Raw genomic sequence first — 25138 nt, 5'->3', positions numbered from 1 at the left:
GGTCATGTGATAAGTGATAGTGAAAGCTGATTGGCTAACGATTGTAACGGAACGCAGTTCCGGGGTTAATCGCCGTCGACCTTGACGACTCTCTTCCACTCATTTTAATACCGCGAATACGATTGCTATTGTCGCCCAATTACGCCACAATCGCAACATCCCTTATCTATTTTCAGAATGACATCACGTAATTAGGTTACTTTAAAACACATTGAAATAGCTACATGCCATTTTAGCGAATTTGACTCAATACATGAATTAACAAAATCTTAATTTACCGGTAGCTAAAATGCCAATAATCTCATTGTGAGAATATATTTTATTCTAAGTTAGCAAAATTACAGATTAGCTAAAATGACATGCTAGCTAAAAAGACGTGTTTTACAATATATTGATTATTGTTGTTGCTCAATCGATTGCGATATTAAAGGTATCCAATTACTGCATGGTTCCTGCGGTTACACAGTTATGGTCAACATATAAATCCCAATTCAAGTTATTAAATAAAAAACGCTTAAAGCGGGAGGGTAGTCACCTGCGCACGCGCGGGAATTGAGTCCCAGGCGACGATACCAACACACGCTAAAAACGCCGGCTCATAGGTAGACGCTTGTTTGTAAACAATGACACGCTATGGCCATCTGACGCATGCGCAGGTGACGACTCCCCCTGCTTTAAAATTTATCGGAAAAATATAACATAAGAAAAACACCCATTAATACAAATCAAATTTTTTAAAATACATTTTCATTAAAATTAGGAACTTCCTACGATTATTTAAGTTATATAAAAAATCTTCTGGCAGGGTTATCTGCTTCAAATGTGATTTTATTTTCCACAGTGATGTATCATTTTGTGTTGAGTTGTTTATTGACCAGTTCAATATCCTTCAAAAGTTCATTTGACGCATTCGTGACCAGGTTATTATATTCAGCTAATTGTTTTTTAAAATAAAAACACCGAGTGGGAATTTGTCCAAATCTACAGAAACTAAGATGCGCCCTCAACGTTTGATTGGTATGAGCTTTCATCCCCCGGACATCACTGTCATAGACGAACGCACTAATTTACCAAAAAGGGACATCCACGTTTTTAGATTTAGGTTAGATTTAAATGATATTCCCGTTAGGATAACCATGCCATCAACGTACATTAGGGAGCTTATTTTTATTAATCATTGAGGTTTGTGAATTCCAAGTGACAAAATCGAAAATGTACGGTAAATCGTGTATAAATTGCATTGCAGAATTGTTTGACTTCAGTCTGTTTGTCTGTCTGTCTGTGATAAAAATGGTTTGGTTGGAACACCATTCACCTTTATTTTACCTTACATGTCTTTCGCAATGTTATATATATTACTATTAAAGGGTAGTGGTTGTCGCGCAGCGCATGTAAACAAACAAGGTATCTTGCACATGTTGTGTACGTTGCTATGAGTCCCACATGAGTCCGATTTCAGCTGCCTGTCTAGTCTATTATGAATCATGTGTACAATCTTATTGACTATTTTATTTTGTATGATACTGGCATAATTATTCTAAGGATACAGAGACTGTCAGTTTTGCGTTAAATAGTGTTTTTTTTTCTTTCGTTTATTATACTTGTGAATAATTTTGCCAACGCAGCTTGAAATGTCTTGTTAATTTGAAGAGTTGAATTTAGATCATGAATTTAAAGCGAGAGGATCATCACCTGCGCACGCACGGGAATTGAGTCGCAAGTGACGATAACAACACACGCTAAAACGCAAAGGATTATGGGTAGACACTTGTTTATAAACAATGAAAAGTTTTTTTTGAAAGTCTTTGAGTAACCTTGCTTAACTAGCTTTACATCTAGTTAGCTATGTCTTACTAGAAACCACCTGACCTATATGCTATATATAGCTGCGGTCTCGTAGCTCTTTAGTGCGACCTTCAATCGAATTTTGCCCTAACAATTTCATTTGGCTGTCTTCTTTTTAATTTTGTTGTTGTATGTCGAACATTGCCCGATGTTGCCGGTCGCATTTTTTACGTGACTGAGTCTGGTCGGCCCATAGGCCAGTCAGTCACATAAAAATGCGACCGGCAACATACAGGGATATGATTCCACAGCTAATGCTATATAGTGTCTTAAAATTTGACATGTTAACATCACAAGCTGGAGCTGTGGTAATGTTACTTGATACAGGTAATTCGTAATTTCAAAATAAAAATTATCATACGGCATTCATTTTAAACCATTAGGTTAAATTAGGAGAAGCAATTCAATGTATGACGCTGAATCCCTGCTCAGCTGCGTCCCTGATAGTATCAAGTATTGAGATATCAAGTGAAGACAACTACAAACATTCATGTTATTTAAACTCAAGAGGTCGTCAATGTATCTGTGACAGGCGATAGAGGCAATAAATATGCGTAACAAGACCGTTACTGGTTTATTACTAACATGGCCGAAGAAGTGACAATAACAAGAACGAAAGTGTAAACAATAACTATAATGAACTCTAGAGGGCGCTGCCATAATGTGAACTCAATAATAACGTCTATGTATTGTCTATAATAGGACAGTCTGAGAGAAGTGGTGCACAATTCGTACCCATTGAAATGACAATAGTCCTAAATACAAATCCACCATGCCTTTGACTAATATATTGTCAATAACAAAATTTAACATATCAATAATTTCAACATCAGTGAGGGTTATTTTCATTCAACGTAATTTCAATATTTTTTTGTTCGTACAACGTAAATTGAAAAAATAAATTCCGTAATTCTGTAATCACAGGCTAGACGTACAACGTAATCAATCAAATATTTTTTTGGTACACTGTAAAAAAGTGTCATTTTTCTCGGTACGTACAAGAATTTACATCCAAATAAAAAAAGTCGTAAAGAATAATCCAGGGAAATTACATTTTCGCAACTGTAAAACAACTAGATGACACAGTTCACTGCAAAATTCAATTTTCACTGTAAACTGTGAAAACGTCGTTTATTTCGCGTAAAACTGTACCAGTAGTACCCCCTTGCCCCCGCTTCTTTTTAGCTAAAATATTCAGAGCTACGCGTTATGACAATGGATTTATATCTTTGTGTACTATTTTTGTAATAGAATTCTGACCAGACATTGCAAAACATACCGTACTTTTGAATAACAAATACAGCAGTTCCTTAGGAATTTGATAAGGTTCAAAATGTTAAAGCGGGGGGAGTCGTCACCTGCGCATGCGTCAGATGGCCATAACGTGTCATTGTTTACAAACAAGCGTCTACCCATGAGCCTTTGCGTTTTAGTGTGCGTTGTTATCATCGCTTGGGACTCAATTGCGTGCACAGGTGACACCCCTCCTGCTTTAAGCAAGTACATTGTAATTTGAAATCAATGTCCAATGTAAAAATGATAAAAAAAAAAATGGGTACTTTATAGTGCCATGGACCACACAACGATTCGTTCAATCACATTTATGAATATATTTAGAGATAAACGAATATCTTGGTACATAAACAAGAACATACAATCAAGTTTCTCCCCAACAGTCCATACTGGCTGTTCTAATAACGACTAGAATGACGTGTAAAGAGCATGGTTCCACAGTGACTAAATGGACATGCACAATCCAAATTTCAAGCATCACTCAAACATACACATGTAGAATATACAACTACACACATATATATCCATGTATTCATGGTTCAATATGAATGTACTCAGTTACGATTGCACTTGGGGACAATTCTGCCCACTGGCATAGACAACCAACAGCATAAAATTAATATAATTACAGTACGAACACACACAAATTTCAACAGGCAGTATAAGAATGTATTTAGTGTTAGTTTATTACTGATAGGTCACATCCCATTGTTGTTAAATGTTAACATTAATAATAAGCACTTGATCTAAATAAATGTACCAGTATGTAGTTTTGTTTACTACTAATAGTTAAATAAAATTGTTTGTTTAAAGGGCGGCGGCCATCGCGCTGCACATGTGCAACATTTGAGTCAATAAACATTGATTTTCCCACAATCCAATGCGCTCTTCTAATGGAAATCACAAGTATGAGGTTTGACCTGGGCGCGACTTGCACTAATTACTGCCGGTGACTCCTTGGATACCTACCAATCACCTAAGTACCTAATTAAAGAATGGTAACGTCTCAGTTTGTACTTGTTGATCTGCGCCATCTTTGTTTATATGAGACCCATATATCCGTGCAACAACTACCACCGTTTAAAGTAAACATCATTCATTGGTGAATCTCATTGAATGATTGTAGTTTTAACATTGATAAGTTACATTATTGTTGTTTAAAGTAAACATCAACAGTGATTGGTTGATCTCCTGGAATGTATTAGTTTTTTTTCATTACTGATAGGTTACACTAAACTTTTTAAAGGATGATGGTCATCGTGCAGTGTGTGTTCAAATTCCATGTAAACAAACAATGTATTTTAAATACGCTGTGCACATCGGTACAAGTCTCATTGCGAACAGGACGTGATAATCATCGGCTTTAAAAATAAACATTATTCATTGGTTGATTGGTTTTGTTTAATACTGATAGGTTACATTGAATCAATGTTTAAGGTAAACATCATTCATTGGTTGATCTCATTGCATGTCAGTAGTTCTGTTTAATACTGATAAGTTACATTAAATCAATGTTTAAGGTAAACATCATTCATTGGGTGATCTCATTGAATGTCAGTAGTTCTGTTTAATATTGATAGGTTATATTAAATCAATGTTTAAGGTAAACAACATTCATTGGTTAATCTCAGTGAATGGATATGGTGTTGTTTGATACTGATAGATTACATTAAATCAATGTTTTAGCTAAACATAATTCATTGGTTGATTTCATTGAATGGATGTAGTTTTTTAATACTGACAGGTTACATTAAATCAGTGTTTAAGGTAAACAACATTCATTGGTTGATCTCATTGAATGGATATGGTGTTGTTTGATACTGATAGATTACATTAAATCAATGTTTTAGTTAAACATAATTCATTGGTTGATCTCATTGAATGTCAGTAGTTTTGTTTAATACTGATAGGTTACATTAAATCAATGTTTTAGTTCAACATAATTCATTGGTTGATCTCATTGAATGGATGTGGTTTTTTTAATACTGATACGTTACATTAAGTCAGTGTTTAAGTTAAACATGATTCATTGTTTGATCTTATTGAATGTCAATAGTTTTGTTTAATACTGATAGGTTACATTAAATCAATGTTTAAGTTAAATATGATTCTTTGGTTTATCTCATTGAATGTCAGTAGTTTTGTTTAATACTGATAGGTTACATTAAATCAATGTTTAAGTTAAACATGATTCATTGGTTGATCTTATTGAATGTTAATAGTTTTGTTTAATACTGATAGGTTACATTAAATCAATGTTTAAGTTAAACATGATTCATTGGTTGATCTCATTGAATGAATGTCAATAGTTTTGTTCCATACATATATGTTACATTAAATCAGTGTTCTAGTTAAACATGATTCATTGGTTGATCTCATTGAATGTCAGTAGTTTTGTTTAATACTGATATGTTACATCAAATCGCTGTTTAAGTTAAACAACATTCATTGGTTGATCTCATTGAATGTCAGTAATTTTGTTTAATACTGATATGTTACATCAAATCGCTGTTTAAGTTAAACAACATTCATTGGTTGATCTCATTGAATGTCAGTAATTTTGTTTAATACTGATATGTTACATCAAATCGCTGTTTAAGTTAAACAACATTCATTGGTTGATCTCATTGAATGTCAGTAATTTTGTTTAATACTGATATGTTACATCAAATCGCTGTTTAAGATAAACATCATCAGTGATTGGTGGATACTTGTCATTACCATCAACACACTTTATAACAAATGAACTATCAGGATGACAGAAAAAAGTTAGAGACTGACGACTTGAGTTTTTCATTTTACTTGTCTCTGGTATCAACACTCTGTGCACCTGTGAAGATAAGAAGAATACAAAAGAGAAATTAGTGAATAATGTAGAATAAATTATGCGTGTTTGTGCATAAACGCCAATATTCAAACTGTAATATGAGGTAATTACAAGGATACTGCAAAGTATGCACGTAGGCAGTACAGCGAGAATACTGACTGACATACAGCAGAGGTTGACGCAACAGCTAACTGTATGAGTGCATACTTTGCAGTATCCTCGTAGTAACCTTATTATTATTATACATCTTTCACTCCCAGGAATACATCATCGGAATGCCAAAATCCAAAATGTTTAAAACAAAACAAACCCTGGGGCAGCTATGTTTGTTTTTTTATTATTAGAGGACCCTCATATGTGTAATCGTTCCATATTTGTAATTTGCATTTCCTAATATGAGGGGGGGTAGCTGGTACAGTTTTACGGGAAATAAAAAGGGCTTTTTACAAGTTTAAATTGAATTTTGCAGTGAATTGTGTGAATTTCCCTTGATTATTCTTTACGACTTTTTTTATTTCGATGTAAATTCTTGTACATACTGAGAAAAATGACACATTTTTACAGTGTACGAAAACAATATTTGATTGATTATGTTGTGCGTCTAGCCTGTGATTACAGAATTACGTAATTTATTTTTTCAATTTAAGTTGTACGAACAAAAAAATATTACAATTACGTTGAACGAAAATAACCCTTGCCCCCCCCCTAATATGGTAGAATGAAAATGCCCAGTGCAATACCGCAAAATTATAGCACGCTGTAACTTATGGCGTTACAGTGACAGATGTATAATAATATACCGGGTATATTACATGTATATTACATACCTATCTTAAGTATATGTCCAAGTGATGAAATTGCTTAAATACTGTAGAATACTTTATTTTCGCTTGGAATTTATTTTCGCTATTTTCACTGAAGGGATGATTCCGTGAAAAAATAAAATCCAGCGAATATACTTTTTTTTCCCTATATTTCACATTAAACTCATCAAAAATCAGTGAAAATAAATTCCATACAAAACGCCCAAAAAGCCTTTTTAGTGAAAATTAATTCCAGCGAAAATAAAGTATTCCACAGTTGTTTTACTATGTCAGCATCTTATCCTTGAACCCCAAACAAAGAATCAGAGTTTATCTACATGACACATGCATACGAGGACACACATGGCATGCAGCACGATATTGTGGTGATAAGCTTGTGTATACTCACTGTGGATACAAGTTTATCAGATGTCCATCTTTGCATAAGATCTCCAATATTCACAACAATACTTCCTGTCATTGGTGTGGCATCCACAAAAGTACCATCAATACTTTTGACCTGTAAAAACAGATGCATGTTATAATCATCTACTCCACATGTTAAATTATGGGATGGATAGTGCAAGTAGCTGAAAAGTGAGAATGACAATAATATACCGGTAGACGAAACATCTCATTGTTAATGACATAGTCCCCATTGGAATTGGGGGAAATGTTATTTATGCCAAAAATAAAATAATATGCACTAAAACATAATTAATTATTGAGAGTGTATAATTGGCTGGTCTTTGACTTGTATCTCAACATGTTTAATGTTTGTATCAAATTTGAAAACTAATAAATCCTGTCCAAGACACCACATTTTCAAAAAAACTGATGCCAGTCAGCAATCTCTGATCTGATTATGGAACAAACTGACATGAACATGTATTCCTATATGTATGATGTATGTATGTGCCAAATATGAATGCAAATGGTCCATAAGCCTTGGAAATAAAGTAGAATGGTCACAAAGCAAGATGACCACCAGTCAGCCATCTTTGATCTGATTATAAAAAAAATTGTCATGGACATGGATTCTAACATGTATAGTGTATGTACAAAAACCTGGCAAAAACCTGGCAAAGCTTACATAAGATACCACATTTTCAAATAAACAAAATGGCTTCCAAGTGGACATCATAGACGTGTATCCTAACATGTATAATGTATATACCAAATTTGACCAAAAACTGACAAAGCATGCACAAGATGCAACATTTTCAAAACACAAAACGGCTACCAGTCAGCCATCTTTGATCCAATTGTGAAATGAACCGCCATAGACATGTGTTCTAACATGTATAATGTATGTACCAAATTTGAAAAAAAATGACAGAGCATGCACAAGATACCACATTTTAAAAAAGCAAAATGGCTGCTATTCACCAATCTTGGATTAAATCAGTAAACCACTACATGTGCATATGTCCCAGATAAAGTACTAGGCACAAGAATTAATAGATTTGGTGCATAGGATTCTGAAATATGATCCAGAGGGACGGATGGAAGGACGGCCAGACAGGGACCAAATTTTAAGTCTCTGTTCGAACGAATAATCATTGATAACATGGTTTCACTGTACCAATGATTGGTAGACCAGACTCAAATTCTATCTGGAGATGAACACCAAGAAAAGGTGGTGATCCCTACCATGGCTGAGTGTGCTACATAGGAGACTCAATTTGGAGACTGAAGTCACTGGTAAACAATCATAACTTGTATGTGATTAAGAATTTATGTACCTACTTATTAGGTCTATATTCCTGCTTATATGTAATTTATTATTACTATTCTGCATGATATAAACACCTCTAATCCTTCAATGTCATATTGGATTAATAATATCCTCACCTCTAATCCTCCAATGCCATACTGGATTAATAATATCCTCACCTCTAATCATCCAATATCATATTGGATTAATAATATCCTCACCTTTAATCCTTCAATGTCATATTGGATTAATAATATCCTCACTTTTAATCCTTCAATGTCATATTGGATTAATAATATCCTCACCTCTAATCCTTCAATGTCATATTGGATTAATAATATCCTCACTTTTAATCCTTCTATGTCATATTGGATTAATAATATCCTCACCTCTAATCCTTCAATGTCATATTGGATTAATAATATCCTCACCTTTAATCCTTCTATGTCATATTGGATTAATAATATCCTCACCTCTAATCCTTCAATGTCATATTGGATTAATAATATCCTCACTTTTAATCCTTCAATATCATATTGGATTAATAATATCCTCACCTCTAATCCTCCAATGTCATATTGGATTAATAATATCCTCACTTTTAATCCTCCAATGTCATATTGGATTAATAATATCCTCACCTCTAATCCTCCAATGTCATATTGGATTAATAATATCCTCACCTCTAATCCTCCAATGTCATATTGGATTAATAATATCCTCACTTTTAATCCTTCTATGTCATATTGGATTAATAATATCCTCACCTTTAATCCTTCAATGTCATATTGGATTAATAATATCCTCACCTCTAATCCTCCAATGTCATATTGGATTAATAATATCCTCACCTCTAATCCTCCAATGTCATATTGGATTAATAATATCCTCACTTTTAATCCTTCTATGTCATATTGGATTAATAATATCCTCACCTTTAATCCTTCAATGTCATATTGGATTAATAATATCCTCATCTTTAATCCTTCAATGTCATATTGGATTAATACTATCCTCACCTCTAATCCTCCAATGCCATACTGGATTAATAATATCCTCACCTCTAATCCTCCAATGCCATAATGGATTAATAATATCCTCACCTCTAATCATCCAATATCATATCGGATTAATAATATCCTCACCTCTAATCCTCCAATGCCATAATGGATTAATAATATCCTCACCTCTAATCCTCTAATGTCATATCGGATTAATAATATCCTCACCTCTAATCATCCAATATCATATCGGATTAATAATATCCTCACCCTTAATCCTTCAGTGTCATATTGGATTAATAATATCCTCACCTTTAATCCTTCAATGTCATATCGGATTAATAATATCCTCACCTCTAATCCTCCAATGCCATAATGGATTAATAATATCCTCACTTTTAATCCTTCAATGTCATATTGGATTAATAATATCCTCACCTCTAATCGTCCAATGCCATACTGGATTAATAATATCCTCACCTCTAATCATCCAATGTCATATCGGATTAATAATATCCTCACTTTTAATCCTTCAATGTCATATTGGATTAATAATATCCTCACCTCTAATCCTCCAATGCCATACTGGATTAATAATATCCTCACCTCTAATCCTCCAATGTCATATCGAATTAATAATATCCTCACTTTTAATCCTTCAGTGTCATATTGGATTAATAATATCCTCACCTTTAATCTTTCAATGTCATATCAGATTAATAATATCCTCACCTCTAATCCCCCCAATGCCATAATGGATTAATAATATTCTCACTTTTAATCCTTCAATGTCATATTGGATTAATAATATCCTCACCTCTAATCCTCCAATGCCATACTGGATTAATAATATCCTCACCTCTAATCCTCCAATGTCATATCGGATTAATAATATCTTCACTTTTAATCTTTCAATGTCATATTGGATTAATAATATCCTCAACTCTAATCCTCCAATGCCATACTGGATTAATAATATCCTCACCTCTAATCCTCCAATGTCATATCGAATTAATAATATCCTCACTTTTAATCCTTCAATGCCATAATGGATTAATAATATCCTCACCTCTAATCTTCCAATGTCATATTGGACTAAAAATATTTTCACCTCTAATCTTTCAATGTCATATTGGATTAATAATATCCTCACCTCTAATCTTCCAATGTCATATTGGATTAATAATATTCTTACCTGTAGTCCTCCTACGTCATCTTGGAATAGTAATGTAATTGATCCATAATCTGAATGCTCTCCACATCGTATCTGATTAGGTTTAATTTCATCATTGGGTATGGGTGGGTACCAAAGTGATCTAATTAGTGTACCATTGACTTGACTGCCAATACCAGCATGTGCTTTGACAAACAGTAATGGATCCTTATTAAAAAACAAACAAAAAACAATAAATACATAGTGAGCTACAAAAAATCCACATATTGATGTTAATATTGTTATTGTTAAATATATAAAAGCGAAAATAGCTGTAACTATCGATCTTTTTTTTTTTTTGATTTTCATTTTTAATAAAACATTTTCGATGTCATTAGTGCTAATTTGTAACAATATTTCAATATAGTTCTATTCTATTCTATTCTATTCTATTCATTTTGAAACATATACACGGGTGGCCAAAACTTATAATAATATAAGGTTATTATGAGGATACCTCAAAGTATGCATGAAGACAGTACAGCTGTAGTAACGATTGACACGCAGCGGAAGTCAATGTGAAAGTGTACTGTTTTCATGCATATTTTGCGGTATCCTTGTAATAATCTAATTATTATAGAAATTTTCCTTCGAAGGATACATCATAGGAATGCCGAAATCCAAAAAGTTTAGAACAGAACCAGCTTTGTGTGGAGTCCGGTCAAACTCTGGTGGCAGCCAATTTTTAATATGGTAGAATGAAAATACCACGTAAAATACTCCAAAAATACTGCGAAATTACGGCATGCTGCCACTTATGGCATTATGGTGACAGGTGTATAATAGTCTTTATATTCAATTCATCCAATCAGCAACAGAATACACTTGTCTTTGAGAAGTTTCATGTCAATGAGCTGACGTAAGTAGACAAATATACAAGATGAGGGGATTGTGACTTACTTCAATTTCTAATCCTCTTGCCATAATTTCCAACATTCGGTTACTCAACTCTTTACATTTACCAAATAAAGCCATCACCGATTCCGAGAACTCTGGCAACTCTTTCTTTAGCAACAACTAAAATACAACACAAGATGAGATAAGTAAACTGAGTCTACATTTGTATGTATATTTAACTCAGTCACAGTGCCTTGAAAACTTTTTATCTGAGCAATTCTCTACCCACTATTTAGATTTGCTAGTGTCAAAAATAGTGTCATTTTTCATTGCTTTAGTATAACTATATGTTATATATACTATTGTTTACTAACATTTTTTGAGTGATCAACAACAATCCAACATTATTATTATTATAAGTACTTACAGTGCATTTCTGGGGTAAATAATTAAAAAGTTCTTTGTAATCCCCAGGTCTATCAGGATTCAGTCTGAAAAAAAAAAACAATGTTATTTTTGAAAGTTTCACTTTCAACAAAATAAGCACTCAGGTAATGTTTCCAGTAGCAATGCATTGTGGGTATGGTTATGGTAATGTTTCCAGTGACAATGCATCATGGGTATGGTTATGGTAATGTTTCCAGTAACAATGCTTTGTGGGTATGGTTTCATAATGTTTCCAGTGACAATGCATCATGGGTATGGTAATGTTTCCAGTGACAATGCATTGTGGGTATGGTTTCATAATGTTTCCAGTGACAATGCATCATGGGTATGGTAATGTTTCCAGTGACAATGCATTGTGGGTATCCTAAATGTTCAAAACATAAGTCCTTTTGTTTTTGTACTGCATCAGAACAGGAACAAAAAAATGGGGCAAGTTTGTTTTAGCTCACCTAGGCAAAATTATGCATGTGAATTGCTCACCTTTAAAGGAAGATGTACAATATGCAAATAATCTACTGTAAAATACTTAATTTTCACTGGAATTATTGTAAAATCTGTATTAGAAGCTGCAGCTTCTATTAAAATGGTACAATGCAACTGAGGGGATGCGGCTTCTATTAGAGGATCTACACATATGAGAAATGGTGAATTTTTTGGTCTCAATTGTTCAAAAAAAATGTGTGCGACTTATATTAGAGATGCGGCTTCTACCGTTAATACAGATTTTACGGTAATTTTCACTGAAAAGACTTTTCGACTGATTTTTGATGAGTAGAATGTAAAATATAGGAAAAAAAAGTATATTCTCTGGATTTTATTTTTCACTTAATAATTACTTCAGCGAAAATAGCGAAAATTAATTCCAAGCGAAAATAAAGTATTTCACAGTATCACAATCTAGTGACAATCAATGTCAAAATTTAAACTGGGGTATATTTTGCATTTCACTGATATGCATTGTGTTATCAGTTGACATTTGATTTGACAAATTCAACAACTCACAAGGTGTACTCAAGGCTGTCCTTTAAATGAACTTTAATCAACATTATAACAATAGACCTTCTGGGTTAATTTGTATTGTGATCAACAGTGAACAGGAGCACAGCGCCCTCAAGCCATGGCCATGCGCCCCCTTACCCTAAGGAACAGATTCTCTGGGAACCATAAAATTCTGATTGACAAGGGATCACATGTTGCCACAGTCTTCAACTGTGATATGTCTAATAGTAATTTTGGCCCCAAGGAAGCCATAGAATGCTCAATTTTAACTTAGAATTATCAAAAACTCCACACCCTGGTAGGAAGAACCCTATCTCCCCGCTTTGTGGCGCCGCTGAATTCCAGTCCTCCCTCATGCAGTTTTTTCTAGAAAAAATTCCTGTACTATGGTCGTGTCTTTTCTTGTTGATTTAGCACAGCACTGGTGCAGTGATATGTCTTCAGCTATATTAGAGTTAGATAAATATTTAACCTCTTTGATTGCCAAAGATAATTTTTATCACCTTTGACAAATATAACCAATATGGTTTCATGTTTGTTTGTTTTTTACATTTTGATCAAAACCTATAGTCAATAGAAAAATAGGTTCATCAGCTCCAAAATTATTTATAGAAAAATAAATAAAAATAGGCAAAATATTGCAACATAGTTTTAGCATGAGAAAAGGGTTACCAACAAACTAACAATGTGTCAATATAACATAACTCACTGTTCACGCCAAAATGTTTTTCTGTAATTCTTTGGTAATTTTTGATGGAATAACAATTTCCTATTTACTGACAGTATTAACAAAAAGTTTTAAAATAAATTTGAGAAAAAAAAAATGTGCTAGTTTATTTATGATAGCTGAACAATGATTTTTCCATTTAAATTATCCTACAACATCTGAGCTCTAGTGATACATTCACGCGTTCATTTATAATCGCTATATACTGATTCAAAGGTAGGCAAATAAACTGTGGTTGTTGATCAGAAGAGTGGTAAAAACTTCATGTCAGATGGGGTGTGGGTTGGAATCCCAAAAAGAGTTTACAACTTTAAAGCGGGAGGGTCGTCACCTGCACACGTGCGAGAATTGAGTCCCAAGCGACGATAACAACACACGCTAAAAATGCAAAGGTTCATGGGTAGATGCTTGTTTGTAAACAATGACACGCTATGGCCATGTGACGCATTCGCAGGTGACGATTGCCCCGCTTTAAGCTATTCATCTTGCGGCTATTTTGACAGACGACAGTCTTGACAAACCCCACAAAGCTTCTTTATACCAATATCATTATTGGATTAGAAGCTCAGAAGCAGTACATGTTAACATATTTTCAGGGTTTGAATGAATCATGCCAAAACAGGCAGTAACATTCAGGATTAACATGCCACATGCATAATTGAACCATAATGTCATAGCAACATGTGACTCACAAAACTGATAATATAATTAACATTAATGTAGAATATTTACGTAATATTATGGTAATCACTGTGAGAAATATGTGAAAGAGGCGGATCCAACGTCTAGCACAAAAATCAAATGATATATCTTTCCAAGTGATTGAAATATGGCATTAAAATATTCTTATTTCATCAAAATCAACCATTATCAAATGTCCAGGAATATTGCCACACTGGTCGGCCCGGACCGGCACTCAAAATTAGTGCCCACCACGGAAACGCTTCCGATCATGACTATTGTCCGATTGTTATTATAATTACATACTGACCGACACGCTTCCTGTCAGTCATGGATTATATAATTTGTATACAATGGACCTAGTCGCCCGATGAGGTAGCGGCTTATTAACAATACTAGTCAATGTTGTTAAATTAGCACCTCTTTGTTTGTAAGTAAATACTTTCTGACAATAGACACATTTAAATTGAAAGCTAAAATTCTTTCAAAATCAATTCCACCCTGATATACATGTAACATGGTCAAAGTGGAGTTCACGATCAGGTTACGTTATTCAAGAAAAAATCAACACATCAAAATATTTTTGCGATTGTCAAATCCCATGCAATGTTTTGACGGTCACTTTGACGCTATGACCTTTGTTTATCCTCTTTTTACATTTAGATTTTATGCATAATGTGGGATCTCACAGTAAACAGAAAAATGTCTTATTGTCACTGGGATTTGTTTTCGATGGCATGTTGCATGTAATTCACTTTCACTATTACAGTTTTTTAATGATCTAATCATTCACAGCAAAAGGCCCTTAAAATGAAATTGTTACTTCTACCACAAACAAATTATAAATACATACTGTATCACTTTAAAACAATTCCTAATTAAAACAGTTGAATGAATGAATGAATGAATGAATGAATGAATGAATGAATGAATGAATGAATGAATGAATAAATAAAACAAATAAATTAATAAATGAACCAATGAATGAATGAATAAAATAAATGAATGAGCAAATAAATAAATAAATAGATAAATAAATAAATAAATAAATAAATAAATGAAAGAATGAATGAATGAATAAATGAATAAGTAAATAAACAAATAAATAAATAAATAAATGAATGAGTAAATAAATAAATAAATAAATAAATAAATAAATAAATAAATAAATAAATAAATAAATAAATCAGGAATATTCTCATTTAGGGAAGAGTAGGAAATCAAACGGGCGGTTCACCGCGGTAATCACCGCGGCTCTCCGCGGTACACCGGGGAGAGCCGCGGACTGCTTATAATTAGGGGTCTCTACCGCGGTGGCCACCGATACCGGTTGCAACCGCGGTCGTAGGAAAAGTGTGAAATACGTACTTAACAGTTGCCTTTGTGATTCCATGAGTCTTTGTTTCAAATAGCTGTTTTTAAATCGAGCATGTTACGAGCATCGCTGGCATGGAAATACTAAGCAATATAGTAATATTATCGGCCCACGTATTTTATTAATATAAAAATCCATAAGTCCAATGCTGTATACGAATTGTTGTTGCGTGAAACAATGTTGTATTTTATGCATGTATTTATCACCAATTCCAAGAGTAAAAGTCGTAACTTTCGAAGGTACGAGTATTATGACTCGTCCATACATTTCACTTACGTTTGTTACACTTGAATAAAGTCTACCACATGAAAAGAATGTTATTTACGAAGTTTTAAATAGCCAAGCCTTCCTGATTCGAGCCTCTTGTTGATTTGACAACGGTGGGTATCATTAATGTTTATTCTTTGCCTGTATCGCATTCCAGACAAAAAGTTCAAGATCGGTAAACAAGAAATGGACGAACTAAAATGTCTCCCGTGTTTCACGTGCGGCATGATTATTAAAAAAAAACAGAGTTAAGCGGTCATGTACATTCTATAAATCTAACCTTGCACACATAATCTTGTATTGACGTGTTTTTTTTTTGGTCAAAAACGACGTTGCCTTTCAGTTAACTCTTCGCGAGAGTTTACCGATTTTTTGAACAAATGTTAAGTAACTATATCGTTTTGCGTCAAACTGGGTGGCCCGAATTTAAATGTCAGTGCGTGAACTCATTGAGGTCATTGCCCATTGCCGCACGTAATTCAAACACGTGGTTATTAGAGTTCAGTCAAAATGTACGTGAATAATGCGATCGAAGTGCGCTGCGAGTTTATTATAAAAAAATTTAACATTACGCATGATATTGTATGTTATTGTATGGTTAATATTACATATTCACTTTATTTCGAATAAAATAATTCACCGATGAGTCACAAGTATTTAAATTATTTTCTCAACTTTCGTTAGACACCTGACTCCGGGACCTGACTATCTTTTTCAATGATTTAAATGCGCCCATGTTTATATTTGCGTAATAATTACGAATGCAACACATTATCAAGTCGGTAATATTGAAATATTCACAGACCCAATAGCCCGGGTTAGTGTCCCAACAATAATAAAAATAACATAGTTTACGTAATTATTATAAAAGTAATACATTGCAAAGTTGAAATATTTAGAGCCCGTCCAATACTGTAAACATATTTGCGTTATTAGAAAAGCAGCACACTAAGTAAACGATGTTGAAATATTCAAAGCCAATACAGAGTTGGATACAAGTTGTGTTATTACAGTACCGCCGGATAGGATAACAAATTTACGAGATCGAAGCGCGGACCAAGAAAGAAAAAGGTTGCTAAGGTAACGCGCCAGTTCAGCGCGTGACTTGGGGGTCAAACTTCGGTCAACACACACTTGATGTCAGCATCGCCGCGTAGCAAGTTTCGCAACGTACAAGTTCAATTGTGCCCCAAAATGATGTCGACGATCACTCAATTGTCGCAACGCATGTTGTACCAAGTCCATGATACACCCCGTTTCGACTTTGGCTTGCTTTTTCTTCTTAGTGCATGTTCTTGTTCACGTAAATGCGACCTCTCACCAATGTATTAAAACACTTTGAATTTATACTTATGCGTGATTATATTTGGTCCACGCGAAACATTAATCTTTTTAAACATTTTCTGAGACCATGCATGATATATATTCACAAAATAATGCGATCTTATTTTATACTATATTGATCTCTGCGTCTTTCTGGATCGTTTTGTGATTTTATTCCAAAGCTCAGGCAAATAAAATAATGTGAACTATTATAGACTAGTTTCCTAGCTTTTGGCTCAGCCAAATTGGTTTAATTTTTCATTAGAACTTTGTGATCCTGTTAATTTCCCAGTTCCTTGTGTTCATTAATGGTCTTGACAATAAGTGTGAATTGCTGTGCGAGCCCACCGCACACGACCGCGGTAAACCGGGGTCATGGATTCTATGCATAAATTTGCATAAAATGCGGTCGACCGGCGAGCACCCACCACCACCGCGGTAATGACCGCGGTGCACCGCCCGTTTGATTTCCTACTCTTCCCTTAGGGACTATACTTACGCTTCTCTACCAATCTCAACATAGCCATGGTTGTCATTTGTTGGTCTGGCATACTTATTTTTTGTTTCACTTGGCAAGGCAAAAAATTTTGATGACTGTTTAAATGCATTATCAATCTGCAACATAAAAGAAATGAAATTACTGTATAATATGGTAATATCATGATTTTTAAATTACATTTTACCATTTTTTTTTCTAATTTGAATACATCAGAAACAAAGTACAATGAAATTGTCAACAATAATAATAATATAAAATGTGGTAAATGAAATCATCACTTTGTACGATTTTGAGTAGAAATTGAAATTGTTTCTTGCTTTGTTGAATAATTTACAGTTTATCAAATGGTGTAAATTCATCTTAGCAATGAGAACAAATACTACATGTATTTCTAATGGTTTATTTGATTGTGTCATGGTCGGTAGTATGGGAGGAGAGAGGAGAAGTTTTAATCCAGATTTATATCTTTTATTTCAAGCTTTATCATCATTGTCTATTTTTCCTTACTCAACAAAACAGGTTTGACTCCTGAATTTTAGAGCTGAATAATAAACTTGCTCTGAACATGAAAAATGAGGAAGCAGTAAACATGCACAGCACGGTTCATATGGTTATAGGTTACTGGTAAGACCTGTCATCGAAAATAAAATAGTTGTTTTCCCAGCATGAGTATAGATGAAAGACTGCTCTGTAGCAAAATTGTTTCAGTTTGAAAACGAATAAAAACACATCTTGTTGTCTCAGGAAGTATTTAAAAGGGTTAAGTGGGGCTTTATACTCTTTCAGATAAACTTGGTCAATTACGTGCACTGATCTACGATGTGAAAAAAACACATGACTTTTACGCAATAGTTCCACCATTTTGTTTTTAGTCTATTCCTGACAAACTGACTTTTAATCACATTGTGCGTGTGAAATATGATGTTAGGACCCTGGTAGAATCCTGGAAACTTCTTATTGATAGAATATCTGTATTTTGGTCAAGATGTGCAATTTTGGTGTCAATTTATCTCCGATAACTTTTACTGCTTTCGAGCTAGACTGAATTGCAACCAAGTACCAATAAATAAATTAAAGTGATCATGAAAAAACAAAAATGTCCTCTCTTCTCCCCTAATACCTTCCATGGTTGTGCGCACCTTTTTTTATATTGCCAGTTTATGACTGAATTTTGCAGTCATTTTAACATGATTCTTTTACATGTAATATGTATATGTATTCCTCCTCTTCAAGTTTATTTTTTAAAGTACTGCAATGTATATGTATGTAATTTGTCATTTTAATTTTTGTTTTTATTATTCCAGTCTTTCTCATATTTTTTTTAATTGATGTTTTTTATTTCTGATTTTTCAAGCATTGTTAAGCATGAACTATTTTTTTGTTTACTTGCTTGCTTAATTTCTCCATGTATTTGTAACCATAGACTTTACCAATGAGAGGTTCTCCACCAAGCTTCATTTTACATATTATTTTGGTGGATTTGTTCCCTACATTAATAATTTTGTGACAGAATTACAGGTGAAATTTTTCAGTCTTGTTTTATCCCAAGTTAGTTCGGTTAAGAAAGATACCCCACATTTCACAAGCATATGTCAATATTGGTATTTGTGTTGTATTAAAAAGATTTTCTTTAATTTTTTCAAAATTTTTTGATGTTGCGTATATTTTGGATTGTATCATTGTTACTTTGTAAACTTTATCAGCAAACCTATCTGTTGCGAGTGTTATTGAGCCAGTTGATTTGAAAAAATAACTTCTAAATAGATGTATTGTTCCTCAATATTAATTAGTTTTACTAGTTTTACATCAATTAATGCAGAATATAATGACTTGTGTCTTTTCTATAATGTCAGTCCCAACTGTTAGTATACTCACTGTTTTCTATACTGAATCAAACATTTTTTGAGGTCTACAAACAACAGTAAATTTTCTTTGATCCAGTTTGATAGAATGGAGAGTTAGAACATGATCCACTATCCAATGTTTTTGACGAAATCCAGCCTGATATGGAAGTATTACATTCTACAAAATGTGGGTATTTTGATATTCTGTTATTTGGGAATTATAATCATACTATTAAAACACTTTGGTAATTACGTTTCCATGGTAATTGTTTGTATCTCTCTGGCTTTCAAAAATTCTTTTTTATGGGCAGATGCGATGAAACTTGTACTCCATATTTTGAGATAAATTCCTGTATCCAGAACATAGGTGTATAATTTCTGTAACAATTGTTTCACTTTTTTGTTGCTGTATTTCAGCATTTCACTAGCTACATACTTTCTGGTAAAATTGCTTTATTGTTTTTAAATCCTTTCAATGTTTGTACGATTTCTGTCAGTTTTATTGGATAATTTATGGCAAGGTTGTCTTTCATTTCACTTTCTTTTTTATTGTTCTAACTTAGACTATTTCTTTTATTAACACATTTCTCCCCAATTAGTAATGTAGGTTCGGGGGCAATCAAAGTGATTTTTTTTTTTGATTTTTCTTAACTAAACAGTGTTAAAATTTCAAGAATTTTGTAAATGTTGCATCATACTCAAATAACGATTTTAAAATATAGGGAACTGAGGCACAAGTATGTGATTAAAAGTCCCCAAGGTTTGTTTACGTTGCTCTTTGATTGACATGACACTGTTGACGATATATGCAAATGAGTTGCTGGCCTCAGTTATGGAGAAGCGATTTGTGAATTCCTGTCCTTGGCTCCTTGTTAAGCGCGATCAACTAGCCTTGCAAACAACAAAACAAAGACAAGGACACTTCCACACAGCGGCGGAAATCTTGCATGAGGGGCGAGATCTGAAATCTAGACACTCTGAAACGCTATTTACTGCATTTGGAGAGGCAGATTTTGCTGACACCACAGTCTGTGCTGACACAAAGGGTTTCAGCTTGATTTTCGGGGGTGGGGGTTGTCTCCTCTTGGTGCATAGGTTTTAAGCTTTTCGCATTGTGGGCGATACTAAAAAAAATGTTTCTCACGCATTTTTTTTCATTTTAACACTGAAGTAAACAATTTTCGTTTCGCTGTAACCGTGTTGATAGCATCTTTATTGTACCATTCACTGAACGAACAACAGGGTTGTTGAAGGTCATGTGACCCAGTGAACAATATTGCAACACTTTTGGATCAGGTTGCATTTTCCTTCCGAGCAAACACATATCACCATACTATACTTGGAATTGCAAAAACACGGCTGTTTTTCCGTGGTCATATATGCTACAACTTCAACACAAAAACATGAGACATTATAATTATAGAAAACCATGCAATATTATTAGTATTATAACCGTCACTGACCAGTTCTTGTGGAATACCATGGTTTGTCAAATAAAGAAAACCGATCGTCTTCAATGCATTATGTACGTCATCTATTAGTTCCTGGAAACACTCTTCGTCCGGGGACTCTCTCTGCAAACCATACGCAGTGAAGTCGATGACAGGGATTGTATGGGCCGCCATACCAAAATGCACTATTTACATAACACCCGTGCTCTCTTACCGGTCAGTGCTCTGGCGTGTATTTTGAATACACAGCTGATTGAAGGTGGTTACGCCCTCAACGGCAATAACTTTCGTCGAACGCTTTTCGTCTATTACATATTCGAACACGAGTAGGTAGGAGTACATCTTCGGTCCCTGTCAATTGTTACAGTCCTACCAGAGAGATATAGAACGACAGACCTGGTTATAGAACTAGAGACATGTTTGTACTTAAAACAATTGTTGATAAATACATTAATAACAAAGTTACAACAAAAAATAGGCATAAAATAAACAAAGTGTTTGTTGGATTTGAAGATTTACAAAAATTAAAGCCTTTGATAGCATATTATAATTTGTTAAAGAATAATATTACTGGAAACGTATATCAGGTAATTAAAAGTATGTATGATGATGTGAGATACAATATAAAATTAAAAAATGGAATGACTAAAGATTTCAAATCACTCAGAGGTGGAAGACAAAGTTGTAACATCAGCCCAATACTCTTCAATTTATTCCTAAATGATTTACCAGGACAACTAGATAAGTCATGTAAAGCAGTTAAGTTAAACAACAATACAATTAGTAGCCTGTTATATGCTGATGACCTTGTCTTTATGTCTGAAACTGAAGAAAGGTTCGTTGTTTCAATAAGTTGGCAGCCTACTTCAGTATGTGGAACCTAAAAGTAAACACATCTAAAACAAAAATTATGATTTTTAATATAGTATAATTTTTGTTAAATTAAATAACTAGAAGTAGTTAAAACTTATAAATATTTAGGAATAGAATTTAAACCAAGTTCGATCTAGCAAAAGAACATTTATATAAGGAAGCATTACAAACTCAAAAAATAATTAGCACATCAACAAATATCAACATAGCAACTTGGATCAACGTTTTTGACCATATAATAAGACCAATACTAACTCATTGATGTGAAATATGGGGTTCAGAGAAGTATACAGATAAAACATATATAGAAACATTATTGATCAATCACAATGGGCAAAACCAATACAAGAAATACTAGGCGAAAGTGAAATTAATAATTATTGGAAAGAGACTAAGAAAAACATACATCACATAAGTGATCAAATAGAAGCAAGGTATGTAGATTTGTGGAGAAAAGCAATTAATTCAGAAAAATCTAAATCTGAGGAAAATAATAAATTAAGAACATACCATACAGTAAATTCAAGAAAGAATTTAAAACAGAGAAGTACTTAAATAAAAGCACAAACCTCAAATCATCCTTTCACAATGTTAGATAACGAAGCAAAGTTTATATAAATTACGGGCAACATACATATAGAACTGACAGTTTATATTAACGAAAGTGCCATTTTCTAAACCAGTGTTATCAGTATCTTTATTTTCATCATTTCTTTTTTTTTGTTTCTTAGAATAGTATTTGACTATGTTCTATTCAAAATGAATAATGTCTATCAAGTTATTATTATTATAACACATTCCCTTTCTTCTATGAACTTTCCAAGGTCAATAATATACATCTATTTATTGACACAACACTGATTTTGAGAAGTACAACAGTAAAGTCACTAATACCACAATACAATAAAAAAAATTGATTAACAGTGAAAAATAAAAATGCATACTTGTTACAAAATTACATTTACAAATTACAAGATTCACTCTCCATTAACATACGAAAATACATTACAATACATATACCGTATAACTATACTATGGGGTGCTGCGGTCTTATTTTAGTGCAATGTTCAACAAGATTGTGATTATACTAAGCTTCATAATCATTTTTTCCCCATTACTATAAATTTGTACTCTGTCAAATTTCCGGCGTTCTTATTCAATTTCTTTCTTTGATCGTTGTAAACAGATTAAGTTGTTATAAAATTGCAATCGTCTTCTACTTCTTTATTTGGGCAAAGATTATAGACTCCTTTCTGTTGGAAATTTCGGTTTCGTATGTTTCGATTTTGCGGTCGTGGTTACTAAACGGAATCGAGATAATGACTCTCGTGTATCAATATTTGTTAGCATTGTTAAATAATTATTCATTTCAAACATTTCTTGAATGCTCTGTATGTCCTCAGTTTGTTTTCCCCTGGTTTGTTATTTTTTGTGTTATCTGACTTTAATTTATTGTTTCAGTGAGGGATGAATATTTTTTTCTACTTTTTTTTGTTAACTGTGTAGCTTAAATTGTGTTTCATTTAAGCACAGAAACGTTTTATTTTTACAAGTATTGAAAACGTCATGGTCACGTGATCGTCATAGCGTATATAACGCTAAGGAATCAAGATAAAGAATAGCCAATTTGAACGAAAATGTTTTCACCCATAAGCGTGATTTCGACGTCGCACACAGAAACGCCCGTCACTAGTCAGTAGGCACGGTTACAGAAAACGTGTATTGGGCTGTTTTCCAGCAATCAAATTAGTGACTAGTCGATCTAAGCAAACCGGGTGAATATACTGGTCAACTTACCATGCTATAAGCACAATAATTCTGGGACGCTCATTGGCTTATTCAATAAATTTGAATGTAATAATATAACATCAAAACAAATCTATTATCCAATAACATACAAGATGACAAAAGTCATCAGGTCCATGAGACGCACAATTCGCCAACAGTGTAAGTATGAACCATCTTGAACCACTCTACGTCTCTGTACAAGTGGTGGTACCAGGTGTCCAGAATCGGTAAGCATACCCTGCTAGCACCCGTCAAGATGATACCAATAACTCCAGAAGCATGTAGTTATCTGGGCAAGTTGTTAAATAGTTTATAGTGAGTCATATCCAGGAATACGAATTTTTTAGGATTCTTTCTTTAGAAACAAGTGTGGGTTTACTTTTTTAGCTCAATGTTTTTTTGCTGTGATTTTTACTTTTTAGTATATCTGTTAGGTGTTCATCATCCGTTCTAAAGTTGCTTTTATTGTATTTAATATTTGTATTCATGATTTGTCGTTCCTACTTCTATGAATTACAATTGACAAACAAATGTTTTTCGTTTTCAATATAAGGTTATATATATATATTTGAAGGATATGAACACTATTCTGAACCTTGTCAGCTCTATGATTTGGATTTTCGATTGTGGTGAAATATTATCATATGCAAATTATGTTTCCTAACTAGGTTCGTAACTTGTTTTCATGGTTTGTGCCTTTATTGTCATCATGTGATGTTTCTGTGCTTTGGATTTTAAATAATTGTTCTAATATAGACATGTTACATATACTGTATATACATTTTTTTGTCATCCTTAGATTTATGTTTTTTCCAAATATTTCCCATATTCAAAGTTTCTAAAATGTCTGTTACCCAGTTGTTCTTTCCCTTTTTATTAAGATATATGTCTAGTTTCAGAGGCGGTGGCACGACATTTTGCATTAGGGGCGAGATCTGAAATCTTGACCCTCTGAAACGCTATTTTGCTGCATTTTGAGGGGCAAGTTTTGTTGATACAAAGGGTTTCAGCTTGATTTGGGGGGCCTTCTGTCCCCCGGCCCAGTGCCGCCGCCACTGTAACAGTAAGCTTCATGAACCAGCGTTAGAATTACTTGAACCAATATTCGATCATATATTTTAGGCTTGTTGCTAGGAGTGGATAACTCCCCAACTCTAGCAGGCATGCCAAATTACTTGCTTTGTTATTTACTTTCAGACGGTATTTGCAGAAATGTATTTGTACTTTTTTCATTGCATGGTTTAGACAGATTTGCCATACGATGCGATTTGTTGATGTTTTCGCTCGTCCAAATTTCACTGCAGTAAAGCATAATTGGCTTTGCAATT

The 25138-nt window shown here is 33.6% G+C and overlaps 1 protein-coding gene across 1 annotated transcript; it reads right to left on the bottom strand.

Moving 5' to 3' along the window:
• Positions 1-5343: 5343 nt before the first annotated feature.
• Positions 5344-21373, bottom strand: LOC100367849 (uncharacterized). Its single transcript, XM_002740175.4, has 7 exons — positions 21162-21373; positions 17855-17970; positions 11964-12027; positions 11600-11716; positions 10682-10867; positions 7178-7288; positions 5344-5968 (listed from the first exon to the last, which is right to left on the bottom strand). The coding sequence occupies exons 1-7, from the start codon at positions 21321-21323 to the stop codon at positions 5786-5788; spliced, it is 939 nt and encodes a 312-aa protein (XP_002740221.1). The 5' UTR covers positions 21324-21373; the 3' UTR covers positions 5344-5785.
• Positions 21374-25138: the final 3765 nt, after the last annotated feature.

The sequence above is a fragment of the Saccoglossus kowalevskii genome, chromosome 17 (genome assembly GCF_978046115.1).
Source record: "Saccoglossus kowalevskii chromosome 17, keSacKowa6.1, whole genome shotgun sequence".
In the NCBI taxonomy this organism is placed as follows: Eukaryota; Metazoa; Hemichordata; class Enteropneusta; family Harrimaniidae; genus Saccoglossus; species Saccoglossus kowalevskii.
The sequence above is the reverse complement of the archived record's forward strand: the minus strand, read 5'-3'. Positions and strand labels throughout refer to the sequence as shown.

Bases quoted from the DNA above. Each gene is read 5' to 3' on its own strand.
- LOC100367849 (XM_002740175.4), bottom strand. From the start codon at position 21,323: ATGGCGGCCCATACAATCCCTGTCATCGACTTCACTGCGTATGGTTTG. The intron at 17,971-21,161 runs GTCAGTGACGGT...TTTATGTTGCAG, and splicing joins ATGGTATTCCACAAGAACTG to ATTGATAATGCATTTAAACA. The intron at 5,969-7,177 runs GTGAGTATACAC...TTATCTTCACAG, and splicing joins CTGATAAACTTGTATCCACA to GTGCACAGAGTGTTGATACC.